Below are 21,963 nucleotides of genomic sequence, written 5' to 3'. Positions count from 1 at the left end.
AATGGCACAAGCTGTGTGTCTAACACAACCACATCTCCCGGGGATTTCACCCACCTTCTGTGGGGCTGAACACCAGAATCTGTGCCCAAGTCTCTGCCTCTCCCAAGGCGACACTGCACCCAGGAAGTAGGAATGCAAAGAGCAAGAACTGCTTTCTTTGTTGATCCCTTGTTGCCAAAAAACAGAAATTAGATCCTTCCCCAGATCTTCCTATCAGCAAATGTGGGTGCCAGCAAACCCTTCCCAGTGGAAGAACAAATAAATAGACATCTACTTTTTCAACACTCAGGAACTTTTTGGCTAAAAATTGGGTTTCCAGGTTTTAAAATTGCACACAAACATAAGGGAGGTAGTCACCGTTTGCAAAATGTTAGCAGAAACCAGTTTGGTTCTGTTTATCAGTGTTTCTAAAATCAGTTTTGTCTTTGGTTTGTTTTGTTTTGTATTCAGAACAAAAGGGAGGGATTTGGAAACAATTGCAACCAATTATGTCATTTTCAGAAAGGAGAATTGAAGCCCAGAGAGGGAAAGAGACTACCTCTGGGTCACACAGCAGGTTATATCTGGTAGGGCTGGGATTAACATCTAACATTCTTTCCACTCTTTGTGATGAAAATGCAACCACAAGGTTGGGTGGAAAACAGATGACATGAAAATCACTATAATCAACTTTTCAATCTCAGAGAATGAAATTTTTTACATTAACGAAGATCATGAAGAGAAGAAAGTAAATCTGAATTTTAGAAAATGTTTGGAATGCTAGTTTTCTTAAGGGTCACCTCTGTTACTGATCACCACAAAGGCAAGTGCTTTCCTGTTAGTTGGTGTTGGCTGGCCCTAGCCCCTCTGAACAATATTGTTGCAGTGTCCTCTTGGAATTGGGGCCAAGGACCAGACGTTCTCTGGAATAACACCCCTGTGTGCCAACCATCTCTCTTTTTTCAAAAGCAGCGCTCCCACCTTCCTTCAGGCCCTGGAGTGCCTGCCAGCAAAACTAGCGATGGCCCCACCTTGCCCCTGAGTTGTCCCAAAATCTCCTGTGGGACTAGAAAACCATTATCTGAAAATATTCCAAAATATTTGGGAGAATACATACAAATGCCAGATATTAAAATAAGGCTCCCTTTATTTAATGAATAGGACCCAAGCACAAGTCCAAGTGCTGGGTAGCAGCAAAGAGGAGGGGTGCCAAACTACATGCAGATGAAGACTGGAATCAAACAGAAATCAACTTTTCTAACTTAAGTACAAAAAAAATGTCCCTTTTCGCCAGGAGATTCCCCTCTCAGGCAACCTGGCAATGGTGTCCTGATCCAGGTGGGGTTTAAGATTTTCCTCCAAAGTCACTAGAGTGAAGAGCCAGTCTTCCCAGCCCCTATATGGGCGTTTTAAAGACACAGCTCATAGGGCAGTCCTTTCCAGAGCACTGTGGAGGGTAAATCGAAGCTTCCAGTGTAAGTTTGTTCTCTGGCGAAAACGCCAGAGCCAAAAACTCCACCAAGGCCCTGAAAAGACTGTCTCCTCCAGTACTCATCAGAGTGGTTCCTTCTCAGGGCCTAGATGACCCTTTGGCCAGTGACAGCTTAGGCAGTGTAGGCTCCATTCAGGGCTTCAACCAGTTCTTTTCAGTTCAGTCATGGTCAACAAGAAGAAACTGGAACGGAGTCGAATTTGTAAAATGTGGGTGAACTGGAATGGGAAAAATTACACATTGACGCCCTGCCAGAAATTTAACCTTCCTTTTAAAAAATAAGGGCAGTGTGCATGTTGTATGGCAACCACATCTCTTGACCAGCAGAGTCGGAAACAGTGTGCCCTGCTCAGAGATGGCGGTTGACCGCACCACTCTGAATGTGTGTTGTGCTCCATATTCCTGGCAATAATCCAATCTCCTGCATCAGGCTCCTGAAAGGGCTCATTACACCTCTCCTGAGTCTCCCGTTCCAGGGCTTCTACCTGTAATTTTTCCTGTTCCGGTTATCGTTCCACATCACCCAAATTCTAGAAGTTTGCGTCTACTGTGATTTCACTTCATCGGCCATGACTGAACGGGTTTGAACCAGTTTGAAACCCCGACTCTGCCAGGGCTCCTCAGACTCCAGGCTGAGCTGGCTCCAGAGAGTAAGACTTCATGGCCGTCAGCACGGTGAGAGGATGTAGCTTAAAGGCAGAAAGGTCTGAGACCAAATCACACGGTACTTTTCGAACTAGAGCATACATGAAAGCTGTAGCTTCTCCAAGAACAAACTTATGTTTTCTATTTCAGCTTTTAAATCCACGACAAATGAATTGTGTGTGTGCATGGGGGGGGAGCGGAGGAGGGTGGTTGACTGGGCTTTGAGAGATGAATTGATGAAAATCCAGGAAAGATAAACTGAGCGAGGCAAAGCAAGCACCCTTGGGAACAGAAGGGAGATCTGGTGACTCATATTAACCTGTTAATTTATACCACAGCTCTGTACAAAAATAAAAATGTTCTCATAAGATTAACAATTTAAATAAATATTTGATAGAACATTCTTTCTCATTTTTATAGCTCATCTTTGGGGTTGATATTCAGCTCATGTTTTCTTCGCTGCTCTTGATCCAGGATTGCGATCACTTCATCGGCCTGTATTCGCTCCTGCAAAAAAGACAATTTGCACATTTCTGTTGCAAGCATAATAATAAGCCCAGTGGCAGCTGCTTCCCAAACACTTCCAGGCATCCATCTGGGTTGGTGCTGAATCCAGCCGAGGATGAGACCTCATCTTTGTCTCACACTGCTGCCTCTCCTGACTTCCCTACGTCCTAAGTAGTTACTCTCCAAGATTTCTCTCCTGAGGAGGAGTCTCGTATGCTCAACTGGTATTCCATAGCCATTGCCAACTCAGTACGGTGTGTAAAACTCAACTCACCATTTTCTCCCCACAGATCTGCTCTGTTCTTCACATATTCCCTCTCTCAGAAAAGACCACCACTGCCCGGCCATTGTCCTTGTTTAAGAGCCTGACCGTGGTTTCTTGCATCTAAAAAGTCACTCTACTCTACCTCTAGTGGTTAAGTGCTACAGCTGCTAACCAAAAGGTTGGCAGGTCGAATCCACCAGGTGCTCTGTGGAAACTCTGTGGGGTAGTTCTACTCTGTTCTATAGGGTTGCTATGGGTTGGAATCGACTCAATGGCAATGGGTTTTTTATTCTACCTATTTGTACCCTTTTCTCTTCAGTGCACATAACTGTTGCCTTAGTTTAGGCCAGGGTTTCTCAACTTTGGCCCTATTAATATCATAGGCTGAATAATTCCTTGTGGTGGGGAGCCATTCAGTGCATTGTAGAATGATTAGCAACATCCTTGGACTCTACCCATTAGATGCCAGTAGCACCTGCCCTAAAGATGCGACAATCAAAAATGTCACCAATGTCCCTTGGGTGGCAAATCTGCCCCAGATTGAGAACCACTGGGTTAAGGCCCTCATCACCTCTTAACCCAACTGCTTCAGCAGCTTCCAGAATGATTCTCTTACTTCACCCCCCAGCCCCACATTTTTCTAATGGATCCTCCTCGCTCAAATCAGACCATATCAGTTCCCTGCTCACTGCTCACCCTTTAAACCAGATCAAAGTATTCCAACTGAGAGTTCAGTTGCTACTTGAAAGTTCTCATGTCCAATAAGGTCACTTTCCCTATGAAATCAGTTTATTTTTTCCCTCATTTTCTTATTTGCATCAATGGTATCATTGTTTTCCTGAGCTCAAAATCTTAGGCTCATTATTGCTTCTATTTTTTTTTTTTTACTCTATTTTCCTTTCCGTGGTGATTCTGTTAGTCACCAAGTGCTCATTTATTTTTCCTTCAGAATCCATGAACTTCAAAAAACAAGTCTTTGAATGTCAAGTCCATTGCCACAAGCCTAGTCCAACTCCAACTCGTGGATCCCATGTGTCAAAGCAAAACTGTGCTCTGTAGGGTTTTCAATGGCTGATTTTTTGGAAGTAGATCACCAGGCCTTTCTTCTAAGTCACGTCTGGACAGACTCTAACAGCCAACCTTTCCGTTAGCAGCCCAGCACGTTAATAATTTGTACCACCCAGGGACTTGGACTTGGTTTCCAGTATACCTCATGCTTTTTCCTACTCTCCCGACTCACCTTAGTCTGTCAGGTCTGGATGGTCATCTCAAAGCTTCCATATCTTTTCGCCTTCTCCCTTACTGCCTTAGTCTAAGCCCACATGTCAGCTAAAGTCATTGTTCACATCCTGTAACTCCCTGGGGCTGGGAATGGTGTAGGGCAGGAGGACCACAATAGCTTCTCACCAGAGCTAGGACAAAATTCACAATTCTTAATAGGTCTGTGGAATCTGGACCCTGCATCCTCTGCGTCCTTCCATGCTCCTCTCCCTCTGGGATACCATGTCCCAGCCAGTCTGGCCTTTCTTCTGTTTCTTGACCACTCTGAGCTCCCTTTTGTCTTCTGGGCCCTTGCAACGTGTTCTCTGCCTGGAATACTCTTCCCCAAAAGTCCATCACAGTTGGCTTCTTCTTGTCCCTCATGCCACTTCTTCTAAGAGGCCTCACAGTTTGCCACCTCCCCTACCCCTTACTCTAAATTAGTTACCTTGCTCCATTTTTCTCACAATACTTAGCACTATCTGAAAATCTCTTATCTATTTGTTTATGTTATCTGTTTTCTGTCTCTTTCCACCAGAATATACACCATGATAGCAGGGCACCTTGCCTTCTTGGTCACTACTGTATTTCAGAAAAGCGACTGACATTTGACAGAGGCTCCATTAGATCTGAGAAATAAACACGTAAATGAAAGGCCCTCTCGGTCTACAATGCCTCTGCCCAAATAACTCTTCTCATCTTCTAAGGCTTATTTCAAATGCTGTCTCCTCAGTGAAGCCTTTCCTGATTGCTTCTTTATAACCCCTGAACACAAGTCTTATGTCTCTAAGGTTCTTGTGGGTTTCGCCTTGGATTTTCATTATTCGGGCCTCTGTATTATCTCTCCAATTTGACTTTAAGCTCCTTGAAAATTGGGCTTATGTCCTTGACTAGCTTGTATCTGCTCCAGATAGCTCCTAACACAATGCCTAGCACAAGGTTGTTTTTACTAGGTGCCCACTGACCCAGATTCACGGCAACTTCAAGCACAATGGAGTAAAATGTTGCTCGGTCCTGCTCCAACCTCATGATCGGTTGTGATCCACAGGATTTTCACTGGCTGATTTTCAGAAGTAGATTGCCAGGCCTTTCTTCCTAGTCTGTCTTAGCCTGGAAGCTTGCTGCAAACCTCTTCAGCATCACAGCAACAGGCCTGTCTTCCCTGACAGAAGGATGGTGGCTGTGTGTGAAGTGAATTGGCTGGGAACTGGGCCCAGGTCTCACAAGAATTCTACCTAGGACAGTAAGTTAATACAAATACCAATTTTATGCCTTAAAAACAAAGCCACTTTCCTTCAAGGACTTGCAACTGAAAATGATGTTGATATAAAGGCAACTAAAAGGACCAAACATATTAAAATAACAGAAAACTAAGCTGCCTTCATAAAGTCGAAACAAAATGCCTGAGTACTACTGTATGGATATGGGTGAAAACAATATCGATGCTTGACAAATAGACACACCTACAGCACTTTCAGATCTGATGGCCACAGGAACCTGTTGCAATCATGTCTCTAGTGAAGGGAAAGAAATCAGAGTGCTGGGACCAATTCATATGTATACACAAGGAAGTACAACTTGTAATATCTTTGTAGCCTTAAGAATTTATGATGCTAAGTACTCCTTGGGAATGAGCGCCTTTAATCTACAACCAGCATGGAAATCTACCCACTGAAATGCCTTCTTCATAGGCAGGCTTTCCTTGCTCAGGATTCCATCTGGGAGAAGCTACCTAAGTGACTCCCAAACGTTCCTACATATTACAATCACCTGGGGAGCTTTTAAAACTCTTGATCACCAGGATTCGACCCAAACCAATTACACTAGAATTTATGAGAGTGAAAGCTAGATAGCAGTACTTTTTTTTTTTTTTTTTTAAGAGTCCCAGGTGATGACAATGCATAGGGAAGGATAGGAGCCTGCCCACGGGCTAAATTATCAGTTAGTTGCTGAAGAGGCTTTGGTCATTTTACACTGCAGCCACTAGATGTCGCTATTGCCTGAAGACTGGAGATGCATCCTGGTACTTTTCCATCAGAGGGAGGAACTTTGGCTTTGGTGTTTCCTGATTAGGTTAAGAGCAGAGAGAATTTACTTTGTGCCAGCTTATTCTGATACAACAGTACCTTGGAAGACAGGGTTGGGATACTGAATAATGAAATATATTAAATGTCTGCTGAACTGAATGTTAAAGAGGGATACTAGGTGCTTTTCAATAATTTGTTATCTTCCCTGTCTACTAATCTACCTAGGTTCCTCAGTACAAAAGGAGTGCTTTGGGGAAATGCTGGCATTTTGGAGGTTTAGAACGGGGCTTGGAACAGGTTCATTTGGTTCAAACTCCTGCTGAGGCCCCTGTAGGGTCATTATGAGTCAGAATCAACTTGACGACTTGACAGCAATTTTTTTTTTTTTTTTTTTTGGTTAACAAGTTCCCAGGTGATGCTAACGAATTAGGGGCCAATTGTGAGAAGCACTAACAGCAGTAGTTCTCAAAATTTATTATATATAAGAATTACCTGGGGATCTTGTTAAAATGCAGGTTCTGATTCAGTATATCTGGGATGGAAATGCAATTCTCAGCAGGGGTTCAAACTGGAACGGACCAGTTTGAAACCCTGGCTTAGAAGCACAAGGAAAGAAAGAAATTATAGGTGATGGAAATTGTTCAGTGCCACCTGAAGCTTTCAGAGCTTACTGTCTGTGTTCCCTCTGCCAGGACAATGATCTTCTCTGTCCTAGTTTTTTTTTAGTCTGCCTATCATCTTCTCCTCTTTTGGATCTGAGTTTATATAAGCCTCCCTTGATATCCCCCTAGGAGCCCTGGTGGCATAGTGGTTAAGAGCTCAGCTGCTAACCAAAAGGTCAGCAGTTCGAGCCAACCCGCTGCTCCTTGTAAACCCTATGGGGCAGTTCTACTTTGTCTTATAGGTTCACTATGAGTCGGAATCAACTCGATGGCCATGTTTTTCTTTTTTTTTTCTTTTTTTATACCCTCTACAAAATACTTATTGCTATTTTCTCACTGCCTGTTCATTTGTAGATCTCTCCAGGCTCCTTGTGGTCAGGGACCATGTTTTTTTAGCTTTGTATCCCTACGGCTTACCTAGCAGAGCTTCCCAGACATATAGCAGGTCTCTTATTAAACATTAGTTATACAGGTAAAAGAATACTTAGGAAATGTGATGTACAAACTTTGTGAGTTAGGTTTGATGGAGAAAACTATACAGAAAAGAGAAATTATTTTGAAACAGTATATGACGAAGTTGGATTCAAATGTATTTAAGGGACTGAAGAGGAAAATGGGATAGAATGCCATTTTCAAGAATGGAATTTCATGGCTTTACCAACACTTGGGGCTGGAATAGACCTTTAAAGCCACCTAGTTCAACCTCTGCTACAATGCTCATTTCCATTTCAGCATTCCATGCCAGGCAGTTGCTGAGGCTTTGATTGGACATATTCAGAGACAAGGCACTTACTACTTCCCAAGCAGATTATTCCATCAAGCAGTGGTGACTATTTGACAAATTACACAGCTAGGAGCACACCCATTCCTCATTTATCAACATGATTAGGTTCAAAGACCAGGTCGTTACCTGAAAATCAGTGTTATAAGAAAATGGAGGATGATCACTTCAGATCACAAAATGGAGGATGACTACATCATTGCATGACAGCCAAATCACATCATTACATAACTGCCAAATCACATCATCACATAACTGAGAATCATGGCCCAGCCAAGTTGACACATAACTTTAGCCATCACAGCCAACATTACCCTTGCCTCACACCTCAGCATTTGTTCCTGTCAGAAAGACATATGTTGTTAATGCCCAAAATAGTTGGATAGTAGATCTTTTACTATTTGAAATGCAAAATGTCATATAATGAGATAGTCAGTAAGGAGTAGGTGTATTTGGAAGTTATTCCTGATGTTGAGCCCAAATTTTCCTCCCAGGGTCTTCTACCCATTGGTCCTAATTCATCCCTCTGCAGCTTCACAGACAGAAACTATCACCTCTGCCCAAGTGCAGCTTTTCAGATAAGGATAAGATCATGATCTCTTATCTAGGCTAAGTGTCCTCAGCTACTTCAAATATTCTTCATATAATAACCTTTAAGGAGTGAGTCTGTGCGTGGTGCAAATGGTTAAGAGTTTGACTGCTAGCCAAAAGGTTGGTGGTTCAAACCCACCCAGAAGCACCTTGGATGACAGACTACGTGCTCCTGAAAGATCACAGCCTTGAAAACCCGGTGGAGCAGTTCTACTCTGCACACATGGTGTCACCATGAGTTGCAATCGACTTGAGGGCAATCAATAACAACAACAATAATCTTTCACGTGTCTTCACCCTCTTCTACATTGTTATTGTTGCTGTTGTGTGCCCTCAAGTCATTCTGACTCAGAGCAACCCTATACATGTTTCACAAATTACTTCATGCTCTTTTTAATGGTTTCTTGAAAGAAGATATTAGTCTTCCTCGTGACCAGTAAAAATTTATTCCTTTCTCCTGATGCTACAGTTTGTTAATAAAACTCAAAATTGATTAGTGATTACCAAATATACTGACATATCCACTTCCACAAACATGTCTACTTATTAGAGCCCATCTAATTAAGGATGGCCTTCATAGCCCCTCTTCTTTTCTCCAAGCTCACACTTTGAAAGTTAGATGTGAAAATGCCAGGTCATGGATCCGATCAAAAAATTTGCACTTCCTTAGAAAACAGGGTCAGTATCAGAAACCAAAGAGAAGACAAGAGGTTCTATAAGAGTTTTTTTTTTTGTTTTTTTTTTTTCACGTTCTTCAAAGTCCCTGAAGAGTTATGGAACAACTTAATGGGCTTTTCAGATAAATCAGTCCATGAAGCAGGTTTACATAAAACCTAGTTGGCTTTCTGGATGGATCAGGAAACTCACCAATTCTCTGTAAAGTGGGTTCAAGGTAAACCACAGTGCCACAGCACACCTCTGGCCCTTGGTGACCGCCTTCACCCCATGTGGGTTCTCTCCTCCTGATGAAAAGCTGATCATACGCCCACACTTTGGTTTTATAGAGGCCTGGGACACGAAGCAAAAATTAGACTTTGGATTCTAACATCATGAACATTTTCACAACCCCCTTCTCTAGCCTTCCATGAGATTGTTCAGGTCAAGCTTTAACTTTGAGTGAGAAAAACGATGGAATCCTGGGCCTGGAGAATACATAGATTGTCTCAATCTCCCCATCTATAAAACAAAAATATGGTCAAAATAACATCTACCTGACAAAATAAAATAATTCGGATAAAATTCTTTGCACTGTCCATGGCACATAGTAAGTGCTTAATAAGTGCTATTTTGACAACCTGGAAGCTCCGTGAGGGCAGTCTTTTTTAAATTCACTTCTCTAGCTTTAGCACTAGCACAGCCTTTGGCACACAGTAGATGCATATGTAATATCTGTTGAACGACAAAACCAAATGAAGGGGACATCTAGAGTTCTGGAGATGCTTTAATTCCTTAATTGTACATTTGTGGTTCGTGCACATTATACAATGCAAAGATTTCTAAAAATCAAGCCTAATTGCATATGATACTTTAATTTCCTTCATAATATTCCTGCCGAGTGGTCCCTCTGCCACTGCTTTAATGCCTCCAGTGATGAGAACACATTACCCTTTGGGCTGACCTATTCCATGGCCACCAGGGGCTCGGAGATGACGACATCATACTTCCAAGCTTGTGATTGGTGAGGTGGAGTTGTCTGCTGATGTTTAGGTAAACGAGTGTAGTGAAGGGACAGGAGATAACTGCTGGGCTCACTGAGCCAGGGCATTAAATCAAAAGAGTAGGGTAAGTTGAATAGAGTTTAAGCAACTAGATATCAGGGGCCTTGCTTCTATATTTAGAGAAAACATCTAGTGTCTTATGTGAGTAGAGTTTGTTTTTCTTCCTTGGAAAGTAGAGGAACCTTAGTCAGTCCATATAGACCTTGGAAAAGTGAAGTGAAAGCAAAAAAGTGGTTCTACCCATTATACTGGAAACCGTGCTGACATAGTGGTTAAGAGCTACGGCTGCTAACCAAAAGGTCGACAGTTCAGATCCACCAGGTGCTCCCTGGAAACCCTATGGGGCAGTTCTACTCTGTCCTATAGGGTCGCTATGAGCTGGAATCGACTTGATGGCAATGGGCTTTTTGGTTTTTACCCATTATACTATTTGACAAGATGGGTCTGTTTAACCAGCTATTTTCTGAATTGACTTGAGCAGATACATGCCTATTAGAAGAACCTTTGATGTCCTTCTGAATAAAACGGGATGCCTATGCTTTTCAGTGGAAATTTTGGAAAATTTCCTGACATCCTTGAACACCACATAACGTAGGTATTCCCAGAATATGTGACCTACACATGGAAGGTTAAGGGTAGTACGAGAAGTAAAAAAATGGAGACCCAGGGATGTGTGTGTATATGTGTATGTGTGGTGGCGGGGGCCTAGGGGAGAGTTACATATGTGGGTGCTAAGGGTAAGGGTGGTCATTTTCTGATTATTCTCCTGTTCATAACTTAGAGTGCTTTACCTTTGCTAGATAGAACTGCTTTTCTTTAGCAGCTTTACCAAAGCGACTTTTCTAAAGAAAATCTTGTGCTTCACTAGTTACACGTGCCTTCAGTATCACTCTGATTTCTTTTGGTCTGGCAAGAGAACTCTCTGATGCATTTCCACATGTTTTTGTTAGTTGCCGTCAAGTCAAGTCCAACTCTTGGTGACCCCACCCGTGTAGAGTAGAACTGTGCACCACAAGGTTTTCAAGGCTGTGAACTTTCTAAAGCAGATCACCGGGGCTCGTCTTCCCAGTTTCCTCTGGGTGGGTTCAAACCGCCAACCTTTCAGCTAGTAGTTGGGCACTTAACCATTTACACCACCTAGAGGCTCCTTGAAGGGTTATGAAATAGGACAGTATGTGGCCTGAGGATCTGGTGTTTCCAGTTTTCTGGGCTGCTCATTCCCTGATGGTGACCGGGATTCACTTAAGCAGATATGGTTGTCACTGCTTTGATGTAACTACGTCTTTGTAACTACATCTTTCAACATAGTAAGGGTCAAAGAACAGGTTTGGAGACAACTGGATGTTTTCTGTCTGATGGAATTAGAAGAATTGAAAGTATTTAAACAGGAAGAACTTTGGAAATGTTTAAGAGAAGTTATCCACTGGCTGAAGCAGATTGGGTTAGGAACTGGTTATAGGCCTGCGGGTTCTCGAAGGTTTTTCTCTAGGACTAATCTTATCCAGTGAGGAGCAGCACCTGTCAGAGATCAGGTACATGAAGGAATAAACAGCCTTTAGTCAGCCAGTCTCTACATATGATATTGTTTCTATGGGAAAATATACTCTGAAGTTTAGATAAATGATTATAAGCATACTTTAGGAACACAGCCCATTCATACAGAATTTAGTTTTTCATAAAGCAAATGGAACTCATTAAATTTTATTTTCTTCCAACGTGCACGGAAAACCAAAATCTCTAAGTCCCCATATTTCACAAATAAAAGCTGCTGTTGAAGATAATCCAAGTATGTCTTCCAAGTATGATTAAAAACAAAAAAAAAAATCCATCTAACTGATGAGTAAGACTCAGAGAAGCCTTTTTTTCCTGTGTTTGCCTTGAATATATGTAAATTTCCAGCCAGCATTCAATTAGTTATACAATTTCCAGATTCTTCCAAAGCAAAAAGCTTAGAAAACTTTACTTCCTTGTGTGGTACCAAGTTAGGCCACTCCCCCGCTCCATTCGTCCCTCCAGAATTAAAGAGGGGAATGATTAAAAAAAAAAATTATCAATTACTCTTTGTTATTCAGACAGGTGTGTATATTTTAATTATCTATTTGGAAACCATGGTGGTGTAGTGGTTAAGTGCTACAGCTGCTAACCAAAAGGTCAGCAGTTCAAATCCGCCCAGCGCTCCTTGGAAACTCTACGGGACAGTTCTACTCTGTCCTATAGGGTCGCTATAGGGTCACAATCGACTCAATGGCAGTGGGTTTGGTTTTTGGGTTTTATAGGACGTCGTAAAAAGTATCCATGATGTGCATTAAACTGAAGTAAAACTGATTTTGGAAAATAAATCTACCCTCAGCTTGAGGCTCTTGGAATATATATACATATGGAGGGAGCCCTGTAGTAGTTACGATAGCAGTTTGAACCCACCAGCTGCTCCTTAGAAGCCCTATGGGACAGTTCTACTCTGTCCTATAGGGTCGCTACAAGTCAGAATCGACTCTATGGCAACGGGTTTATATATATATATATATATACACACACACACATACACACACAAGTCTCTTTTCTTTTTATTTTGGGGGGATGGGTAACGTTTAGTGCTTGTGACTTTTTTAAAAGAATTAAACATTTTTAAGATTATATATGTCTTAAAAGATTTCAGATCTTTAAAAAGCAGAATTCCAGTTAACTTATATTCAACAATTTATGAAGTACTGAGTCATACATAGTATTTAAAAGGAGTCCTGGTGACACAGTGGTTAGGCGCTCAGCTGCTAACCGAAAGATTGGTGGTTTGAACGCACCAGCTCCTCTACGGGAGAAAGACGGAAGTCTGCTTCGGTAAAGATTACAACCTGAGAAGCCCTGTGGGGCAGTTCTACTCTGTCCTCTAAGGTCGCCTTGAGTCTGAATCCACTCGACGGCACCAGGTTTGGTTTTACTACCTTGAAATATTGAGCGTTTCCAAACTTGGCCACTAGAGGGAGCAGAAGCAAAGAAATCTTTTCAACCACCTGTCTGAATTTCTTTGAGATTTAAGCATATTCGCACTTCAGTGCTAGCAGAGCTCAGAAATCAAATGCTTTCTACACAGACTCTTCAAAAAGTGAGAATCTTGTGTAGGGATTTTAAACTCCCACCCAGATCATCAATCTCTGTTTAATTTCCCACATCATGAAGTATCACAATATTCTCATGTTAATATTTAAGCTATTTATAAAAAAGTCAGATGTATCATGGCCTTTTTAGAAGGTTATTGCATTAAACTGTATGAATTTTTTTTTCTTAATTATCACAATGTTTCTCACCAAGTTTAGGGAGACTCCTCATAGGATTCACCTTGATATCCAGAAATATATAGTTTTTGTATCATTTTCTGAGACCCTGGTACCATGTCAGAGATGACATACGGCTGTTTCACTATTGAGAAAAGAGTGCAAAATGTGTGGAAAGTCAAAAAACTCAGAACAAGTGATGAAAATAGCTTATGATCAGGGGAAGATTAACCAGTAAGCAAGGCATGTACAGACTCTCTTGCGCTTACTTACTCATCTGTAACGTACAATTTCAAAACAGGTGAAATTGCGGACTACAGATTAGATTATCTTCACAGTTGAAAAACCTGTTTTTCTACAATGGTCTATATTCTTTAGCTTAAAGGCCAAAGCAGCTGGCTATCTAGTCTATAAGCGCTAGGGAAACTGGTTTTCCAAGGGTGTTGGCTGGCTTAGGAAGATGGGGCGTGAATTTAACTTTTGATTTTTACCTGTGAAGGTGCGTTTAGAATCTCATGCACACCTAGCCTGATATATATATACACACACACACACATACACATATATGCATATATACATATATAAAACCCAACCCATTGCTGTCGAGTCAATTCCGACTCATAGCGACCCTACAGGACAGAGCAGAACTGCCCCATATGGTTTCCAAGGAGTGCCTGGTGGATTCGAACTGCTGACCTTTTGGTTAGCAGCCGCAGCTCTTAACCACTACGCTACCAGCATTTCATATAAATATATATATACATGTATATATACACACCAAAACCAGTTGCCATTGAGTCAATTCCGACTCACAGCGACCATACAGAACAGAGTAAAACTGCCCCACAGAGTCACTATGAGTTGGAATCAACTCGACGGCAACAGGTTATATACAAAGATATTTATAATGTTTGAAACTAAAGGTTAGGAGGCCAGAACACCAGATTACTTAAAAGCCGTCTATAAAATCATTTGACTTGCCCTAGGCTTGAATGTGTTAGGAACTGATGATTTTGTTTCTATCAATTTAACCGGTAAAGAATCAGAAGACCTAGGCTCTCTGTCCAAATCTAACACTCACTAGCATATGATCATAAGCAAACCCTTAATCTCTCTATTCTGTAATCTACCCATCTGTAAAAGGGACTAGAAGATTTACGGACGCTTCCGTTTCTAATATTTTAGGATCTATACACTCGCTGGGACTCTCTTGACCTTTTGAATTCCTGACCTCAGAAGTATTTGAAAGCTGGCAGTCCGTGAGTTCTTGGGAAATGGCAAAATTAAAGTTAAAACATGACCAATACACGTAAAGAAACAGGTATACCTACCGTCACAGTCTTAGCATCCATCTCGGTGAATATGAATTCTCCTCCTTCAAAGTCGTCATTCATATAGAGGAGAGCACTATGAGAAGAAAGGAACATTCTAGTCAGGTCACGTGCCACAAGCGTAGCCATGACCACTACGTTCTTAGGGCAATTCCCACTGCATTTTCTCCAGCTAGTCGCTGATCAGAACCAACGGATCTGCTGAGTCTTTCCAACCTCCCACCGGGCAGAATCTGGATGGGAGAGTCCAAGACAGCAATGCCTTAGCAACATCTGTGTCTATTTACATCGACAAGCCGTTCCTATGCGCCTAGTACATGCCAGATACTGTGATAAGGACTGATAGTGATGTAGTGTGGGAAAGGTGAATACAGAGGTACGTGAAATGCCATACTGATTATCTGGAGGTGGTATAAAGTGGTGGCAACTAATAATAATAATAACTACCTTACATTAAACACTTTCTCGGTAGCAGGCACTTTGCACAATAAAGAACGTAGATGTTCGGTAACTTGCCTAAATTTGAGCTAGGGTTCAAGCCTAGACGGACTCCAGAGCTCCCTCCTACCCTCCAAAAAACAAACAAAAAATAAGCCTCGAGTCGATTTTTGACTCACAGCAACCCTACCGGACAGAGTAGAACTGCCCCAAAGGGTTTCCAAGGCTGTAATCTTTACTGAAGCAAACTGCCGCATCTTTGTCCTGTGGAGTGGTTGGTGGGTTCGAACTGTCAACCTTTCTGTTTGCAGCTGAGCACTTAACCACTGCATCACCAGGCTCCTTCTCTAAAGCCCACCAGAGTTCAAATTTCAGTTTATGACTTACTGGCTATGCAAACCTGGCCAATTTATTTAATTTCCCTAAGCCTCAGTTTCTTCACCTGTAAAATAAAGACAAAAATCCCTTCTTTATAAGGGTGTCTGAGGATTAAATGACACACTGCCCAAAAGACACACAGTTTTGTGCACAGTTGAACAACTGATAGCCATTGTTGTCATCATATGCTTATAACAACAGTAGCATCGTAAAATACTGAAGACTGGCAATGAACTGGCCAGACTAAACAGTACATTTCCTTACAACTAGATATTGAAGCACTTGACCCTCCTAGCCCTTTGGGTAAGTACAGATGTAGTTTGGGTCATGCTCCTGGGGTATGCCTTTATTCTTGGTATGTTAAAATTTAAACCGAAACTCAGTTAAATTTTAATTGAAACTCAGAAGAAAAGATGTTTTCTATTGCTGAAGTGGATATTTTGGTGTGTAAAGAGAAGAGTCCAGAGTTGTGGTCACTGAGTATGTAATAATTTATTAATTGTTGTTACACCGCGCTCTCTACAAAGACACTTACTGAGCACCCCCTATCTGCAAATAATCATATTTCAAAGCTCATCTTACATTTTACCTCCACTATGGGAAACTTAGAAACCTTGGTGGGGTAGTGGTTAAGTGCTACTGCTGCTAATCAAAGGGTCGGTAGTTCGAATCCGCCAGGTGCTCCTTGGAAACTCTATGGGGCAGTTCTACTGTCCTATAGGGTCACTGTGAGTCGGAATCGACTTGACAGCACTGAGTTTGTTTTTTTCTTTTTTAATGGAAAACTTGGAAACCCTGGGGACTACTGGTTAAGAGCTTGGCTGCTAACCAAAAGGTCAGCAGTTTCAATCCACCAGGTGCTCCTTGGAAACTCTATGGGGCAGTTCTACTCTGTCCTATAGGGTCGCTATGAGTGGGAATGGACTCGACTGCAACGGGTTTTCTTTTTTTTTTTTAATTATATAAGGGAAACAGAGAGTTGTAAGTAGTATGGGCATATGGGCAGGTCCAGCTAGATTAAATTTGATTACGTTTTCCATACAAAACAACAAAAAAAAACCTAAACCCGTTGCTGTCGAGTCGATTCCGACTCATAGCGACCCTGAAGCACAGAGTAGAACTGCCCTGCTAGGGTTTCCAAGGAGCGCCTGGTGGATTTGAACTACTGACATTTTGTTTATCAGCCTAGCTCTTGACCACTATGCCACCAGGGTTTCCGCCCTTAAATAATAGTATCTCTAAACAATGCCTCCCCCCCGCCCCCCCCCCCAACTAACTGGGTCGCTATGAGTCAGAATCGACTACAATGGGTTCGTTTTTGTATTTTTTAAAACTGGAGTGCTCCTTGTGAGCTGGACCAGCCTTGCAGATAGGGGGCGCTCAATAAATGTCTTTGTAGAGAACACAGTATAACAACAATAAATAAGCTATTATACACATAGTGACTACAACCCCGAGGCTTCCCTTGACACACCAAAATATCTATTTCAACAATAGGAAACATCTTTTCTTCTGAGCTTCCAGTTCCTTATTTATGAAGCGCAGACACACTTCTTCATGTATGTGGACCAGACATACGCGCTCTTATGTTCTCAGACTGAGGGACATGGACACATGGGATATACTTCCGCGAATGTCAAGAAGTGTTAAAAAACAGAACATAAACTTTACTTTTTATATTAAAACGAAAATGTGCACTGTGGAACAGGATGCAAAACATGAGTGAATTTTTTAAGATAAAAACACGAGATGATAAAGTCATTTCTTATTTGTGCTAGCTGCTTCTGGAAATAACCTGAGAATCTGGGATTCACGGAGATGAATATGATAGCAAGCAACACAGCAGCTTTTTAGGTTCCATGGGTTTTTGATAACTGTGGGAGCAAAGCTTGGTTTTGAAGCGGGTGCTGACAATACCTATAGTCCCGGAACGTGTAAGCCGGAGGCTCCTTCCAGCATTCATTGGCTTCTGGATCCAGGAGGCAGTTGTCAGCATGAATGGGGTGACTGAGGTCATTTCTTCTGTCTTGCTGACCTGCCAGGAAAGGAAACAGGGAAGGATGAGCAGGGGAGTGTATACTTCAACAGAAAAGCTGACAATCTGACCATCTTCTCCCGTTCCTGGTGTCTCTGGCAAATTTGAGGAAGCAGAAGGCATGGTAGAATTAATGAATGAACACTGGGCAGGCAGTTAAGACACTGGTCCAGCTTTGGCACTGAACTTGACATGAAACCTTAGGCAGGTCATACTTGGCGGCCCAGCTCTAAAAGTGCCCGGATATACATATGCACATATAAACTCTACGCATTTCATGGGTTTTACTTCATATGCTGCAGCAGAAAGATGAGAATGCAAAGAAAATGTAAAAAAAAAAAAAAATTTCTGGTTCAGCTGAAACTTCATGAGTGTAAAAGTCTACTCGTGTGACGTTCTCCCCTTCCTACTCCGCAGGAGGTAGAAGAAACGACACATAGAAGAAACCATGACAAGTAGGGAGTGAGGAGGTCTCTGTCTTTTTAAGAACATTTCTCTCAACAATCCCTTCGTTTTGTATGATTCCACTCAATGCTTTGCGGACATAATGAACCAAAAACCAAACCCGATGCTGTCGAGTTCATTCTGACTCACAGCGACCCTACAGGACAGAGCAGAACTACCTCATAGGGTTTCCAAGCAGCAACTGGTAGATTTGAACTGCCGACCTTTTGGTTAGCAGCTGAGCTCTTAAGTACCACGCCACCAGGGCTCCTGTGAATATAACGGTGACTGTAATTTCCAGGTTGCTGGTTCTCCAAAAACGGAAACCTAGTGAAGTTTTAAAAAAAAAAATTTTGACAGGAAAGTAGAAACGGGGTTACAAAAGAAAATAGGCGTAATTGAGGGGTTTCTGGAACTTCAAGTGACCAAAGAGGAGAAACTGAGGGAAGGAAAGAGTGAGCATTACCAAGCTTCTTTTGTGTTAGGACATTCGCAGTCTTCTACTCTCTTAGTCTAAAACTCAACGGAGCTTTGCTTTGCATTGGTTTCTTTCCACTTGCATTGTGGGCAGAGTGGAACAAGTTTGGACCCCAGAATCTCACCAGACAGAGCTGTTCGGCAGACCATGTGTGTGTAGGAAAAATACAGGGTTGAGTTCAGCATGAAATAGGATTCTACAATCTTTCGAGCCTTCTCGCTGATGTCATAAAACAGACGGGCACTCTTCAGTGGGACTCGGCCTTCATAACCAAACTGAAGAAAAAGAAGAACATTAGAAACCATGGAGCTGATCGAAGGGCTTGAGAAAACAGACACTAGGTTTCATTAAGCCAATATATTATGGCTGTCTCTGTGTTGACTAGTGGGAATACTGCTACACACTTGTGGATTTTACGTAGGACAATAAGTAAGCTCTTCTCAACTACAGTTAATCACTTCCGCCTCTCTTCTCTCATAGAATTTCTTCATTCCTCTCTGACAACAACTCTTGCCAAAAAAAAAAAAACCAAACCCAGTGCCATCAAGTCGATTCCGACTCATAGCTATAGGACAGAGTAGAACTGCCCCATAGAGTTTCCAAGGAGAGCCTGGTGGATTCAAACTGCAGACCCTTTGGTTAGGAGCCATAGCGCTTAACCACGACACCACCAGGGTTTCCAACAACTCTTGCAGTAGAGGATAATTGCTCATTTGGGTATGATTTTACTATTTAACCATCAGCTCTCTGAGGACAGGGGTTGCATATTACTTGTCAGGTACAAAGCTAAACCAAAAAAACCAAACCCAGTGCCATCGAGTCAATTCTGACTCATAGCGAACCTACAGGACAGAGTAGAACTGCTCCACAGGGTTTCCAAGGAGCACCTGGTGGATTCGAACAACCGGCCTTTTAGTTAGCAGCCATAGCACTTAAACACTACGCCATCAGGGTTTCCAGGTACAAAGTTAGGAAATATAAAGTTTAGTAAATGGATGCGGGCATAAGGAATGAATGAATGACTAAGAACAACAAAGATGCCATTTCATACTTGTTCCCTTCCATTGTCCTGGTAGGTGGAGATCCTAAACTCTCCTCTTCCCAGTGTCTGTCATTCACAGAAGGTCTTGGATTGACACTTAGGAAGCCAAACCCAAAAGAAGTTAAGACTTTACCTTGAGGGCTTTCAGGACAGTTGCCCCTTCAAACTTTTCATTGGGAGTATGGGGTGAAGTTTTTCCTCTGTACCCATCACCAACAAGCATGATTCCCTGGAAGCAAAATGCAAGAAGACGCTTTATCAATGACAGCTATGGATTCATCAGGTGTCCCTTTTTGCCTTGGCTACGAGAAAGCTGGGAACTGAAGTCAGTACTCAGAATCATGCCAGGCTGACTACGGGTTCTTCGTATAATTAAGTTTCCCCATCAAAGGCAATATCTTTATTTAAACTTTATGTTTTCAGTATAAACTATAGCCTCTTTTTTTGTAGAAACGGGTAGCATGTAAATGATTAGTATTAATTATTTATTAATTAATTATTGATTCAAAATACTTATGTTTTTTATTGCCCTTTCTATTTTTCAGGGCATCTATATTTTCATTGGATTTTCCCAGTGACATTAGAGCACAGGGCACACACTGTGTGGCTATTGTTTCAGGAATTAACTCTTTAACAAACGATGGTACATATATGTTCCGGCTACATTTTCCTTCCCTGAAGGTTTACTGTCAGGCATTTGAGCCACTTTACACGTCATGTTGGATACTGGTGCAACTGTCTAAAAACAAGTTGGTCTGCACCACATTTGAGTGTTGAGAGCCATTTGTATGAGGGGATGCTTCCCAGAGGAATGACTGTGTGAAAGTTTTGTGTCTTTTGGCTTCTGTACAGTGAGATAAGGCTTCCAAGTATGTTTACCATTTCCTTTGTGTCACCGGGAAGGTATGGTTACCAGCTTTCAGAAATATTCAAGTAAATGTGTTATTTTTGGGGTGAAAACAGTTTGTGATGCACTTCCTGGGCCATGGGACCAAAATGTACCTCGTGTGTGATGTGCTTCATGGAACATGGAACTGATATGGCCCACCTGCAACTGGCACCCATTTTTTCAAATAATAAAAAACCAGCAACAATGATTCAGCATCCATTCCATTAGCGAAAAAACACGGCATCACCAAAAAATTCCCCCCCCCCAAAAAAATTCACCCATGAAAGGGTTAAGCCACTGGCTACTCCAGATCCCACCTGAACAAAATGAAAATCACCCCAACCCAAAGGCTATGAATGTGACTCTGTAAACAATGTCCCTGCCCTAAAGACAGTAAAATTTCAGGTCTTGTTCCCTGGCTCCAAATGAGACCGGAACCAAGATGGCACCAAAGCACTGCCAGGCTCAGGCCAGGCCGGCAGAGTTGGGCTCCCCTCCCTCTTCCAGTCCTCACACTGGCCACACTGTGGAGCTCCCGGCACTGTTCTTCCGATAGAACATTATCCAGAAGAACCCGCTGAGTCCCGTTCAGCTGCTCCGAGTTATAGACGAACGTGATGTTCTCGTAGAGCAGAGGGCCACCTGAAAGGACAGAGCACGTTCCCTTTCCTGTTACTTTGTCACCAAGGGGGAAGCCCAGAACACCCATCAGCTTTCAGTGTGCAACTCTGGGAGGGTCATGAATACTTGGGAATGCAAAGGAAAATTATAAATTGGGGAGTTTGATAAACACAAACATAGATTCAGGAAAAAGGCACATGTCTGACTGCCAGGTTTCCCCATATGTCATGAGAATATATTACATTTGAATAGTATTTTGGGATTAGTGAAGTATTTTTTCACTTGATTCCAGAGTAGATTGGGCATCTCATAGGATCGTCCTCTGAGAAGACAGCCCAGAATTCCTTGGGCAGCTGGGCTCACCCTTCTCCACTGCCCTGGGTTCATACTTCTGTTACATCATATGCAATTACTGGATGTTTGTGTCTCTCAGGTATGACATTGTATCAGTTTTACTGTTACCTAGAACAATGCGTCCACCAGGTAGCTGAGGTAGTAAACGTGCTTTCAGGCCTGTCACACCTAAGTCATCTGACTTTCCTAGTCTTCTTCCCACCCCCAAATGACTTCATATATTTTTGCTTTTGGAGTATTTGTTTTTCTGTGCTCTCTGGGCAAATTCTTTACATTGCTGTTTTACGTCAGAAGGTTTCTTTATGGGCACCTTCTCTCTCCCCAGGTAGAGCCCACGACTTTACGAAATTAGACCCACGGAGGCTCTTCAGAAGTTGATGTTATCGGACATGTTTTAGGTGGTGAAATTACAAAATCCAGACTTAATAAGATCTTTTCCTTGCAGAGAGTAGAACTCAAAGACAAATCCTCTGGTCTTATGGTGAGGAAATCAGAAGTTTTAACAGAGTACAACCATCTTGAACCATACATACTCAACAGAACAGAAAGCAGTGTTTCTCAACTCTCTATCATATTCCCAGGGGATCTGAAGGGGGCAGTAGTGGTTCAGTGGTAGAATTCTCACCATCCATGCTGGAGACCCAGGTTCAATTCCAGCTAATGCACTTCAAGCTCAGCTACCACCCTGTCTGTCAGTGGAGGCTTGCGTGTTACTATGATGCTGAACAGGTTTCAGTGGAGCTTCTAAACTAAAATG

At 42.2% G+C, this 21,963-nt stretch overlaps 1 protein-coding gene across 1 annotated transcript in view; it reads right to left on the bottom strand.

Moving 5' to 3' along the window:
* Nucleotides 1-464: 464 nt before the first annotated feature.
* Nucleotides 465-21,963, bottom strand: part of P3H2 (prolyl 3-hydroxylase 2) — a 170,584-nt gene continuing 149,085 nt past the window's right edge. Inside the window, exons 9-15 of the mRNA XM_003412919.3 lie at nucleotides 20,746-20,873; nucleotides 19,476-19,571; nucleotides 18,425-18,575; nucleotides 17,261-17,378; nucleotides 14,528-14,603; nucleotides 9,077-9,217; nucleotides 465-2,623 (exon numbers count right to left, since the gene is read on the bottom strand). Of these exons, the coding sequence (XP_003412967.1) occupies nucleotides 2,531-2,623; nucleotides 9,077-9,217; nucleotides 14,528-14,603; nucleotides 17,261-17,378; nucleotides 18,425-18,575; nucleotides 19,476-19,571; nucleotides 20,746-20,873 (803 nt within the window). The 3' untranslated portion in view covers nucleotides 465-2,530. The remainder of the gene's footprint in view (nucleotides 2,624-9,076; nucleotides 9,218-14,527; nucleotides 14,604-17,260; nucleotides 17,379-18,424; nucleotides 18,576-19,475; nucleotides 19,572-20,745; nucleotides 20,874-21,963) is intronic.

The sequence above is a fragment of the Loxodonta africana genome, chromosome 1, assembly GCF_030014295.1.
Source record: "Loxodonta africana isolate mLoxAfr1 chromosome 1, mLoxAfr1.hap2, whole genome shotgun sequence".
NCBI lineage: Eukaryota > Metazoa > Chordata > Mammalia > Proboscidea > Elephantidae > Loxodonta > Loxodonta africana.
The sequence above is the reverse complement of the archived record's forward strand: the minus strand, read 5'-3'. Positions and strand labels throughout refer to the sequence as shown.